The sequence below is a fragment of the Pteropus medius genome, unplaced genomic scaffold (genome assembly GCF_902729225.1).
Source record: "Pteropus medius unplaced genomic scaffold, Ma_sr-lr_union100, whole genome shotgun sequence".
NCBI classification, from domain to species: Eukaryota; Metazoa; Chordata; class Mammalia; order Chiroptera; family Pteropodidae; genus Pteropus; species Pteropus medius.
In genome coordinates this window covers 4,769,069-4,781,709 of record NW_024345601.1, presented here as the reverse complement: position 1 = coordinate 4,781,709, position 12,641 = coordinate 4,769,069, and the positions used below count along the sequence as shown (strand labels likewise).

At 52.7% G+C, this 12,641-nt stretch overlaps 1 protein-coding gene across 1 annotated transcript in view; it reads right to left on the bottom strand.

Moving 5' to 3' along the window:
• Positions 1-3,841: 3,841 nt before the first annotated feature.
• Positions 3,842-12,641, bottom strand: part of RRBP1 (ribosome binding protein 1) — a 63,914-nt gene continuing 55,114 nt past the window's right edge. Inside the window, 12 exon segments of the mRNA XM_039874439.1 lie at positions 3,842-4,418; positions 4,917-5,060; positions 5,535-5,630; positions 5,884-5,967; positions 6,756-6,863; positions 8,681-8,764; positions 9,349-9,444; positions 10,026-10,097; positions 10,435-10,527; positions 11,281-11,370; positions 11,507-11,590; positions 11,667-11,759. Coding sequence (XP_039730373.1) covers positions 4,380-4,418; positions 4,917-5,060; positions 5,535-5,630; positions 5,884-5,967; positions 6,756-6,863; positions 8,681-8,764; positions 9,349-9,444; positions 10,026-10,097; positions 10,435-10,527; positions 11,281-11,370; positions 11,507-11,590; positions 11,667-11,759 — 1,083 coding nt within the window. The 3' untranslated portion in view covers positions 3,842-4,379.

Here is a 12,641-nt window from a genome sequence, read left to right as displayed (position 1 = left end):
ACTCTGCTTTCAGCAAACACATTTACAATTTTACAAGCGTTAACACATTACAAAAACACATTTGTGGAAAGCTGACTTAGGGTTCATCTACTGAGTAGTCTTTCACGCTGAGCAAGCAAATAAAGCCACTGCTAACAGAAATTCAGAACTCGACTGTGAAGTTTCTTATTTCAGAGAATATTAATCTGAGAAAACAACACAGAGACTCGAGTAATAGGATTAGACTTAGTTGAGTGGTTTCCTTTTTGCAGAGCTGCCCAGAGTACTGGCTGGTCCACACACACGGAGTGCAGCTTCTGTTTCTTGATTGGTTTGTTGTTTTTTGGACTATCAGAGACTGGATATGCCCAGGGACACATCGCTTTCTCATGATTTGGGGGCATTGCTTAAATATGGAATAGTTTCCAGACTGAGCTTCAGCTGAGGCTACAGCTGGAATAAAGACCATTAATTGCATTGAGCCTGGGAGAAGGAAGTTCCAGGAGCCAGGTTTTTGTTGGAAGGAAGTTGGAGTTGTATATAAAACTCAAGCTATGTTTAATTGGCCAGGGCTGTCCTTGGGCTCTGCCCAGTCTCAGCATAGAGGAGAGGGGAGGGGACTGGACTTAGCCAGTCTGCAGCCAGCCCAAGGGGTTAAATAACTTGCCTAAGGTCACGCAACTCAGGAACAGCAGAACCGGGACAACTCGGGTCTCCTGTTTTCTGGTCCTAAGCTCTTCCCTTTCCACCCATCGCAGGTTCTTCATTTCTAAAACCTGGAATTCTAAGGTTAGATCTTATTCAGTGTCAGGAATGAGACTTGAACAGAGAAGAGAAGGAAAACAGTTTTTTTTTGGCTTTGAATCCTGTTAGACCCAAACCTGAAGGCCTAGAGAGAGAGCATTTGTGGAGGGTGTCTAATGGTTTCTAAAATCTTCAGAACTCTCCTAGCTCTGTTGGTGGTGGTCTGAGCTGCACCCAAACTGTGGCCTCTGTGAAGCCAGGCCTTGGGAGAGCAGGCCAGCCAGTGCTTTTTAGTTGACAGGTGCTCCAACCCAGCCTGGGTGATTCCTGCCTCCCCATAGAACTTCATTCCAAGTGACTACAAAAGCCAGTGCTCCAGTACTGTAAGGGTACCACTTTACGTGCAGGCCAGAGCACTGAGTGGCCAGGCCAATGAGCTAGGCTCCTGGCAGCTGTTCACGTTGAGGGACATGAGGGGGCCTGTCAGCCTCTAGTGCTGGAATCTGCAGAGAGGGTGGCTGCCTCCCATACCTTACTGAACAGCTCTTTTCCTCCTTCCCCAGCCTGATGAGGGAGCTTTGCTCAGAAAGAGCCCTGGCCACAAGGCCAGGCTGAGGCCTGGCAGGCTGCCTGGCAAACTCGGGCTCCCTCTGCTGGCCTGAGAGTTTCCACTGCTGAGCTGGTGGGGAGGCCTGATGACGGGCCCTCAGCTTGAGCTGCAAGTGGTCACCAATGCAGCATTTTCCTGAGCCCCATTGGGCCCCACACCCTGCACTTTGTCTTACTTCCTCCCCACAGGTAGATACTGGGTCCCCACCAGGTGGTCTGAGGGAATAGGGCTATTGCCAGAACCCAGGGAGCAGCAATGCCCTGTAGAACCCAAAGGCAGCCATTTCGTACCTCCAGGTGTGCCTTTCTTTCCCTGAGGTTCTTCCATTCCTGTGCCTTCAGAGGGCATCTACCCAGCCTAAGGGTTCTCAATTCTGCAGTCAGTGAGGTAGGGTAGGGAACTTATTGGAAATATAGGCTCCCAGACCCATGGTGGTAATTCTGATGCAGGCATAGGTCTGGCCTGTTTCCCATCAGGAAACACTAAGGCCCCAAACCACTGACACTGCATGTGGCCACTGTGTGTGGGAGGATGGGTTGTGCCCCGACAGGGCCAGTCCTCTAGCTCTAAGCCTCTGCTCCCAAGGTAAAGGCCACCCAGAAGGTGCAGTGCAGAGCCACAAGTTTGTGGGGCTCAGTGGCCACTCCTCATGGGATCTGACCACTCCAGAGTTAAACTCTCCCTCAAAATGACCCCCCAGGCTGCCTATTGCAGTGCTAAGCAATAGAGGTAAGCTATCTTCTCTTCATGGGGATTCTCTGCAAAAAAAAAAAAAAGGAGAGGTTCACCTCCCACAGGGACTGATATTCATGTGAGAACCAAGTAGAGGGCTGGGCACGTAGCCAGAGACAGGTGTTATCAGTCATTTCCTCCTGCTCAGTCTCCTGGCCAGGAACTATTGACATCCACTTTAGCCCCTTCCAAAGAGTTCTAGAACACATACGATTGTCTTGTCGCTTAAAAACCTCAGTGTCTCCTACAGCCTTACTTGTCCAGACCCCTTATCCTTTGTAACCTGGCTCCACAATGCCTTTACAGTCTTCCTTTCTGTCCCCTCAGCCTCGACCCTTCTTCCCTTCCCTCAACAAATGCCTCCTGTTCTGATGTATGCTGGCTCCAGCTTAAGCTCATTTCTCTGGGGAGCCTTCTCAGATTTTCCAGCACCCTGATCTCAATATAGTCACAACACACAAGTGCCACACAGCATGATGAGGTGGCCCATAGACTAGATGCCGAGACCAGGACTTGGTCATGCAGGTTGAGGTCAGCACACTGGCCAGCCCCTTGCAGATGTTCGATGTGTAGGGGCTGAAGTCAGCCAAAGCAGGGTTCCCTAACCCCCAAGCCACGGACTGGTAGTGGTCTGTGGCCTGTTAGGAACTGAGCCACACAGCAGAAGGTGAACGGCACGTCGGCGAGCAAAACTTCATCTGTATTTGCAACTGCTCCCCACCACTAGCATCACCACCTCAGCTCTACCTCAGATCATCAGGCATTAGATTCTCATAGCACTGGTCTGCGGTGCCAAAAAGATTGGGGACCACTGAGCTAAAGGACACACATGTATAATAAAATACTTCCCAAGGTCTTGAGGTTCCCATGACAACCATATCAGAGAGGAGTCAAACCTACCTAAAAGGTGCCTGCGATACAGAGACGTCCCAAGGCAGGTGGTAGAGACTCTAGCTCTTGGGCTGCCTTTCTGAGGGAGCACCACTCTCTTCTCCGGCTGGTCCTGCGGTCGATGCTAGGCCTTTCTCCAGCCAAGTTCAGGCAATCAGAATCCCAAGGATTCTGAGGCTTGGGAGGGAGATGTCAGTGGGATAGTGTTTGCTCCAGGCAGCCCCTTGATGGAACTGATTGATGTCTGCCCCCAAGACCTTGGGCTGCTTAGCTTTACCTTCCATTCCTGGAATGTTTCAACCTCTCCTCACTCGGCCTCTAAATCCATTTTTAATGTAAGCTCCAGATTCCTATTTCTTACAAAGTCCCTGACACACCTCTTGGCCCAACAGTCTCTTGGCTCATGCTCTCTTAAGCCACCAAGGACAGTGGGTCTGAGGATCAAAAGAAGTCTCAGCTGGCTGCTCCAGCCCTGGACTGCCCCTCCTGAGGCATGGATATTTTTTTCAAGCCCAAGCCAAGACAGAGACCCCTTATTCACTCATGGAGCTCATTTCACACAGCAGCATAGGCCACCCACAGCTCTGCTCAAGGTAACCTCAGAGGCTCAAGGGTGGGGACTGTAATCAGTGCATCTGGCCACCAGGCATCCCTGATCATTCCGCCTGGTGGGCACTGCGGTCTAAGTGGCACGATGGGGAAAAGCGCTGGGACCGGGATGCAACGAGTTTCGCCCCCATTCTAGGCAGAACTGTTGGTTCCCTGACTTTGAGAAACCAAAAACCACACTTGCTCTCTCCTAAGGGAGCCAGCCCCAATTCGTTCCTCATTCCAGGCACAGCTGCCAGTGGAGGAGCCCCAGCAGAAGAGTACACGAGACTACAGTGCCGGGCGACAATGTTGGTTTTAATGGCATTAACATCCAGGAGGTCACACATCAGTTCTAGTTGGCGACTTCTTCCAGGGGTGAGGGGCTGATGCCTTGCTGTGCTGGGCTGGGCTGGGCCCCTCCAGTCTGTGCCACAGCCTGAAACTCACCCTGGTCCACCCGCCTCCCAACTCCCACACCACTGAAAGACAAAACAATTGCACTGATTGACATATAGAGAGCTAGAGGGTCCCGGCCTCCTCAACACACATCCCAGGGTCTGACACACAGTTGATAAGGGCTTTGGCGTCTGCTCGGTGGTGGTCCAGGGCTGGTCCCGGGGAGTAGTGTTTATCGAAATGTGACAGAGGTTCTTTTACAAACGGGGTGTCTGGAAGATTTGTGTGGTTCTAAGAGATTCTCGTCTCTAAGGGCTTCTCTCAGAGCCACTGGAGTTGGGCCTGGATAACGAACGCTGTGTTGGTTTGTTTATTTATAAGGAATGTATAAGGCATTTTGGTAAATTGAATAGTAACTTCTTTTTCCAGAGGCGACTCAGACAGAGGTGCCCTCCTTTGCGCCACTACCGTCCTCCTGTGAAGGGCAGAGAGAGGGAGAGGCTGGGGCCAAGGAACCAAAGAGAGCACTCACCCCAACCTCTAGGGATCACCAGTATCCCCTGGATTAACACTCCACACCACTCCAAGCCCTTCAGAGAACACCCAGCATGTCTGGAGAACCAGAGCTGACTCCTAGGGCTGGAGGAGACACCTGAGGGTTGGCAGGAGATGAGCCCCGAGTTTGAGTGAGGACCCTAGTCCCACAGGCTGCAGAGTGAGAACTTGGGCTGGTAGCGGGGGTGGGGGGTGGGGGGCTGGTCAGAGACATGTTTCTCACTAAGGGGAGCCATAGAAGGGTGAGTGCTACATGTCCTGATGCTGCCTTCAGAAGTCTGTCCCCAACACCTCCTGTCCCAAGTCTGTGTCTCCTATTTGTCCTGCTTCCCAGGAGTCCTGGGGTTCCCAGCACTATGCCCAGCCCTCCCCAGCAAACTCTGGAGTGAGCCAGTGGCCCTGTGGCCACGATACTCACTGTGTTGTGTAGCTGCTCTTGCAACTTCTTTACTGTGTCTTTCTCTTTTGCCAGCTGCTCCTGGGTCGTCTTCAAAAGCTCCTGTAATTTGGTGGCAGCACGTCCCAAGTCACTCGTTAACTTCTTTTCTTTTTCTAGTCTCTCCTGTGGGTCAGAGGGTTGAAGGGGATCAGCTTTCATGTGTCACACATCAGAAAGGCTACCTGGCCATGCCCATGAGGCCCAATGCCCCAGGAACTGGGAGCCCTCTGAGGGCGGGAGAATGCTGTCTCCTGGTCACCCAGAGATAAGGAGTGATGGCTGGGAGCAAAGAGCCCATGTTAGAGCCACTCAACACACATGGTGGCTGCTGAGCACTTGCAGTATGGCCACCGTGATTGAGGAATTAAACTTCGTTTTATTCAATTTAAATTTAAATAGCCACATTGATTAGTGGCTGCCGTGTATGACACTAGAAGTTTAAGGACTGCCCTCACAACCCTTCACCAAGTAGTCTGGACCCTGCTCAAGGGGCTGCAAGATGGCTCCTTTCCCACTCCTGTCTCAGATGGTGACAACAGGAAGTGAGCGCCGAGAGCTGGCCCTGCTCAAGCTTTGGAGCAGAGCCCACCCTTCTACCTTCAGCTGCGTGGCCACCTCTGCTTCTGCAGACTCAAGGGGGCTGGTATGAAGCTTCTCCAGCTCTTCCTGTAGCCGACACGCTGTGTTCTGAGCCTTGGCAGAGAAGGGGCAGCGGGGTCAAGGCATGGGTTCTGACCCCACCAACCCAACTTGCCCGCTTGGGGATGGGAAAGCACCCAGCATGAAGGGACAACATTTCAACACTATAGACAGGAGGCAGGTGACCTACTGTACAACACCACTACCTTGGGAGACACCCTCCAGACCCACACCCACCAGCCTGGGCCACATTCCCCACCATCCCTGACACAGCCAATGGTTCAGGGTCTCCTGGGTAGGGTCTGACCTCCTCAAATTCAGCCATGAGCTTCTGCCGCTGTGTTTGCTCATCCTCCAGGATGGCTTCTGTCCGCTCCAACTGTGTTTTCAGCTGCATGGGAATATCACAAACATACTTTGAGAACCTGGTGAAGGACCCTCTTAGGAGCCCAGGGCTCCTAAACAGGCTGGGACCAGCGGGGCTCCATCTTCTAGCTGCTTCTAGTGCTCCCGCCTTTCCCTGCCTCTGACCAGCTGGAGTGGCCTCTGCCTGCCAGCTAACATTTGCAAAGTTCCCCCTTTGGGGAGATGGTGCCTCAGCCTCTGGGCATAAAAGTTTGTGTGGCTGAAGGAGATGCTGCTGGGACTTCTGACCTCAGGCACCTTTAATGAGACCCACAAGACAAGGATGCCTCAGAGCCATCCCACAGTGGCATCCCCACCCAACAACAACCTCACTGCTGTCCTGGTGTCAGGCCTCTGCCTCCTAGTGATGACTCCCAGAGGCAGTTACTTGGGTCAAAAGTCTAGAGAGCAAGCACCCTGCTAGTGACATCCCAGCAAGGGCCACAGTGTAAGATCAGATCCCTAACTGCAGACCTGGCTACCCCGCCTCCCTCTTCCAGTCTCTTCCCTACTTGTTAGGATGGAGCCTCTTAATAACTCCCCACCTGGCTACCTTCCATGCCCTTTCCTCTCCTCTGTGGCTTCCTCAGAACCTAGGTGACCCCCACCTGGGAATCTGGATAGAGTGGGGTGGAGAGAGAAAGAAGTAGATGCTGCAAGTAGCAGGTGTTTAGCCAGGACAGAGGCTTGCCATCTCTGTGCTCTGATTAGGGTGGAGGTGGGTGGAGAGGGTGGTTAGTGACAGACATCTGAGGACTGGCTCACCGCCCTAACCTCGATAGGGTCCTGCTCTGTTGGGGGGCCATCTGAGGGAGCAGCTGGAGACCCAGCTACATCACCATCCTCTACGTGGCTCTTCATCTCACTCAACTGTTGCCTGACCTGAAATAGGGAGGAGTGGGTTTGTGCAAACACTCAGCTGGAAGCATGCCCACCTTGCACACACCATACAGACCTCCTTGGGAGGACCCAGATGCTCTCAATAACCAAAGCCCTTACAGGGGACCTGGTTTGGTAACTGATCTGTATTGGAGTCCCCACACAGATTCACTGGGGCAGTAGGGCCAATGCCACGACCCCTAACCTAGGCCAACAAAGGGCCTGGGCTGGCCTGACCCATGTGCTCTGCCCTAAGCTCAGCCTGCATGCAGCTCTCCCCAGGAGCAAGGTGACCCCTGATGGACACAGCACATACAAAGCTAAGGAACCCAAAAGGGAATAAGAGGCAGCCAACAGGCTCAGCACAGACAACACTGACTATGTCCTGGATTCCTTCTTCTAGACACAGTCCACTGTTCAGAGCCCTTTATTGGGTACAGGAAGATTATGAGTGATACTGTTGCCTAATAAGGTCCTCCCACCCTGAACTCCATTGCTGGGAGCAGATGGCACATCCAGTGGTCCCCAAGCCTCCAGACTATTGAGCCTCAATCTGGTCAGCCATTAAGCTCAGGTAAAGGTTCCAGTCAGGACCCATGGCATGAGCTCCCCAGGGGATGTGGGTAATCTCAGGCCCTATCCAAAAGATGCTACTCCAAGGGGAACCCCGAGAGTGAGGGGCCCACTCTCTTGCTTCCTTCTCTCCTGACAACCGCTAAAGGCAAAAACCAAACTGTGCAGGCCAGTGATAAAGATACTCAGAGGAGTTTTCTTCACATGTGCCCCATGCCTGGGGCAGTGCCTCTGGGGCCTGTCACCCAGACCTGGCTTTGGTGGGTAGTAGCCCCCTGGCTCAGATGGTGACTCTGTCTGGACAGCATCTATCCTCTGGTGTCATGGTTCCAGGAGCGCATGCACCATGCAGGGGGCTGCTCGAGGCTCAGTGATGCTGCTGTGGGAATGGCAGCCCACGCACCAGACCTTCATTCAGTCTCCTCACAGAAAACCGGTCACATCCACTTTTACTGAAAATCTCCCAATTTCTAAATGTTAACAACTGATTCAAGATTTAAAAAAAAAAGACTGTGCAGATTAAACACAACACATCTGTGGCCTTACGGGCTGCTATTTGCATCCCCAGCCTGGAGGTGGTATAGGGACCAGTGGGTCCCCGCTTGTCAGCTAGGCTGACCCTGCCAAGGAGCGGAGACTGTAAGCAGACACCAAGGCTGAAAACCGGAAAGACCCAGAGGCCACCTGCACAGTAGGGAGCTTTGCAAGTCTACTACTGCTAGGCGTATAGCAGGTCTCCCTCCCCACCTGTGGTTGAACCAAACTAGTCTCAGCCACCAATACAGAGAGAAAAGGCCCAAGTCCCACACAGAGCAAGGCTCGTGCTAGCAGCCATGGGGTAGAGAGCAGTGAGGCCCAGAAAGGCCCCAGGTGACACTGGGCTCACAGGGATCAGACCACCCTGAGCTCCCAGCACTGTGGCCAGGCACCAGTTTGTACTAGGGAAGATGGATGGTAGGGCCTGAGTGCATTGGTCCTGGCAGCCATGGGCCCAGCTTGGAGTTTTGAGCAAACGTGTAAGGAGCCCCTTCAGCACAGACTGATCAAAGCCTGGTCCAAATACCAAATCGGTGCACATGCCCTGTCACAATTGCATTACGCTTTGACAGGGATATAAAAGAACATTGGAAATTTCTCCTCTCTCTCACACACACACACACACACACACACACACACACACACACACACACACCCCCACACACCCACACCCATGTCACAAGCCACTGCCCCACCCCAGGTTCACTCACCAAGGCGAGCTCATTGCTCTGTTTTTGGGCTTCGCTTTTGGCTGCATCCAGCTGAGATTGAGATTCTAATAAAAGTTGCTTCAACTTGGGGAGAAAACAGACCCAGGTGATAGGGGAAAAGGAGAGAAAAGAGAAAACCAGCTCCTGTGAGTTAGCACCTAAACACACAATCTAATACATCCGTGTAACCCAACCCCTTGAGAAAACTGCAAGGCAGAGCAGGCATGGACTCCCGGGCCTCTGGTAGCTCCTGTCTTTTTTGATGACTTAGGAAGGCTGACATTCACTGCACCTCATCTGGGTCCTTTACAAATGTTTCTAGATTATCTCGCAAAATAAGGCCAAAAGTTTGAGATCAAACCAGAATTGGCAGTGCCAGGTTTGTGCTTTCTGCTTCCGAAGTAAGAACACAGGATCAGATTCAAATTCATTCCCCACAGAAACGGTGTCACTAAGCCAGATGGAGAATTCTCTTGCTGTGAGGGTGATGTGACTTCACCCCTGCCCTGTCAGCCAGGCTGCCTTTTTGAAATCTGCCCGTGACACCTCCTCAGGATGGCCGGCCTAAGACCTAGAGTAAAGCCTGAGAACTGGGACTTTGAGCTCAAGTTAACCACAGCTGCTGAGGAACAATTCTGGGCAGGCTGAGACCCCATTGGGAGACTCACCCCTGCTACCTCCTTGGCGTAGCTCTGGCACTCAGCACTGGCGGCAGCCATGTGCTTCTCCAGCTCTGCTTCCAGATGTGAGGTGTATTCTTTCACCTGGACATGCACATGCACAAGCACATGTCAGACGCCTCAAGTTGGCCAGCAGGGAACAGGGCGATGGGGCAACAAGTGTGGCCAACTTTGGGAGACCTCCACGGCCCTATCAGCTATGGTGCCAACAAAGGCCAGGCAGAAATGAGCCCATGGCAACAGAACCCCTCACTGAAAATGGTACCCAAGCTCCAGCACTCCTGGGTCCTGACGTGTTCTCAGACCTCAGGAGCCAGGGAAAGGAGAGCTTTTAGATTTACTTGCTAGGTGGATACCAGGGGCACTTTCTCTAAGGCCCAGGCTGACTGTGTGACTGCAGAGGGCAGCAAGGCCACCTCACACAGCTCCCATGGTTCAAAAGGTCACTGCAGAAGCCACTGTTTAACAGGGCATTCTATACAGGACCCACACTGTCCCAGGCTACTCATGTTGCAAATGGCTCTCAAGGAAAAATAGGAATGACAAGGTCCTCCAGGTTTTCTTAAGACATGTGGTCCACAAGGGAAAATAACGAACACGGCTTCTGTAATAATGTCTCTCTGTAATAAGGAAAGTAGTTGTCTGAGCATAGCCCCCACACATACCTGATCTGAACTTTCAAGTTCTCCTTTTAGCTTCTCTATAATCTCTTCGAGATGTTTCACTGTGACCCGTGACTACAAAGTAAAGAGAAGGCCTCAAGTCAAATATGAGCCCCATCTCTCAGGAAGTTCCATGGTACCCACCCACTCCAGGCATGACACAATAGCCTCTTTCTGGAGATGAATGGGGCAGGGGGTCTCCTTGAGATTGAGGAGTCAGCTGTCATTCTGTAATCACCATATAAATATGACATCACCAAAACCCAGCAATGTGACTATCTCCCAAATGATCCCCCCTGGATTTCCCAGCTGTCTGTCTTAAGTTACGTTTGAATTCCGAGGGAAGGTGGACACCCTGGAGCGATGCTTGTATCGCTGGACCCTGGGGAAGGTCAGAGGGCCCAGGCTGTACCTTTTTGAGCTCCTCTTCCGTGGCGCTGACTTTGGCCTTCCACACCTGCTCCTCCTCCTCCACACTCTTCTGCAAGTCTCTGAGCATGCCCTCCTGGGGAATGGGCACTGAGGCAGGGCCCTCTCCGTGGAGGACCCACCCCACATAAACATACAATTGCGTCTTCTTGTCCCCTCGGCCCCCCTGTGATGACTGCCTGGCTGATTTTGTCAGTGTCACATGGGGAGCAAGGTGGACCATGGTCCTGGAGTGGGGCCCTCTGGCCAGTGTGTGAACGAAGGCTGCAGGCCACACAAGAGAATGAGGGCCGTGACCCAAATGAAGTCATAGGGACTCTCATCTCTGCTGAGTTTTCCTCTAATGCCCAACTCACTGGCCCAGAACAAGGGGCACAGGATGGGGTCAGAGTGGGAAGGCTGGACCCAGCATTACTTTTGGGGTCACAGAGAACACAGCTTCAAGCCTGCTGTCAGCCAAATGCTCATGCCTTTCTTTCCTTCCCCAGACTATTCCTTGTTATGACCAAGTCTCTCCATCTCCCTGAGAGTAGCCCCAAACTTTCAACTCAGCCCTCTCCTCAGCTTAGAAGCAACAAAGATCTGAGCCCCTTACTCTGCCCTTTTACCATTCAACCAACAAAATGAGGCCCAGAGAGGGACACAGATTTGCCCAGGGTACCAAAGAACCAGTGTTTGAACCCAGAGCTCTTTACATAGGGCACAGTGGGCTCTTCTACACCACTATCTGCCTCTTGCCCTGCAGGCCCTGAAAGCTCGTTTTCCCAACAGCGCCCTACAAGATGCCCAGCCAAAAGCCTAGCTGGAGACTGCGGTCCTCATGTCTTACCGTCTCTGCCAGGATGGTGCGGTACTGGTCACACTCTGCCTGCAGGGTGCCCTGGGTCTCCTCGGCTTCCCTCAGCTTGGAGGCCAGGTCCTGAGGGCACAGGGCAGAATAAAGATCTGCTTAGCCAAGCACAGGGTTTCTCCGGCTGAAACAACTCTGGACACCTCTTCCTGGGGACCAGAGAGCAAGTGACAGCCCTGTGAGAGCGAGTGCATGCCATGCTTACCAAGGAGGGCTCCGCGTTTATTGGCAGCTGTTTTAGCAGTTCTGAGCCTTTCTCTTTGAGTTCCTGGAGCCACTCAGCATAATTCTGCAACAAAAATGTGTAAATGGGTCCAGTGACATTCTGGGTGAGCAGTAGGGTCCCAGAGAGCAACCTTCCCTACCTTGTGGGCAATGTCAGAGAGTGCAGGGAGCAGAGCCAGCAGGGCCTCCTTGGTCTGTGCCTCAGTCAGGCTGAGCTGCTTCTCTGATTCCTCCTATGGGGATAAGACGGTATTCAGACGTGATGGTTTAAGGCAACCCCCAGGGAGTGTCCCTGGAAATGCTAGGGTATTCACCCCCAGGAAGGGAGAAGGACAAGAATCAAAGAAGATAGGTGGCTCTGTGGGGCTGACTGGGAAGGGGTTGGGGGGCGGGTGGGTGTTTAGCCTCAGTAGCCAGTTCTGACCACCCCTGTAGCCACGAGTTAGGAGCTACTGCTGGCTGGGAGTGACCGGACCCAGCAACCTTGGAGGGAGGGAGAAAGGGAAGACCAGTCCTCTCACAATGAAAAGCAGAAACCAACCCAGCGGGGATAAAAATTTGGTCGGGGTCACATCTCTCCCAAAGTGTGACTCCATGCTGTGGCTATGCGTTCTGGGCCAGCACCCCCATCCATCCTCCTTGAGGCTCCCACTCAAAGCATGAAGAAGGAATGGAAGAAGGCCCAAAGGAGCTATAAAGTCAAATCTAGGACAGAAGCGTCTGCTGGGGACAGATCACATCCCTTCTCCACGCCTGGGGGGTGGCTGGGGTGGCTGCAGATTTCTAGCTAAAAGGTCTTTCTTTCCCTAATAGCCTGTTCTCTGCAGGGTGAGCCTATTGCCAGCCCCCCATAATCTCAGCACAGCCTGAGCCCCAGCTTGAGCCCCAAGGGCAGCATGAGGAACTCCAACTGAATAAGAGCCAACATGCAATGTTCTAGAACACACATATGGACAGCTGACAAATGGATGCCCTGCCTGAACACAGAACCCACATGGTCTGGACTTGGGTCTCAGAAAAGGATCCTTCTTGGCTCACCTACTGATTCACAGACAATGCCAATGGCCTGCCAAGGACCTCCTAACCTGTGACCACCATTCAGGCCCCCAGTTGTG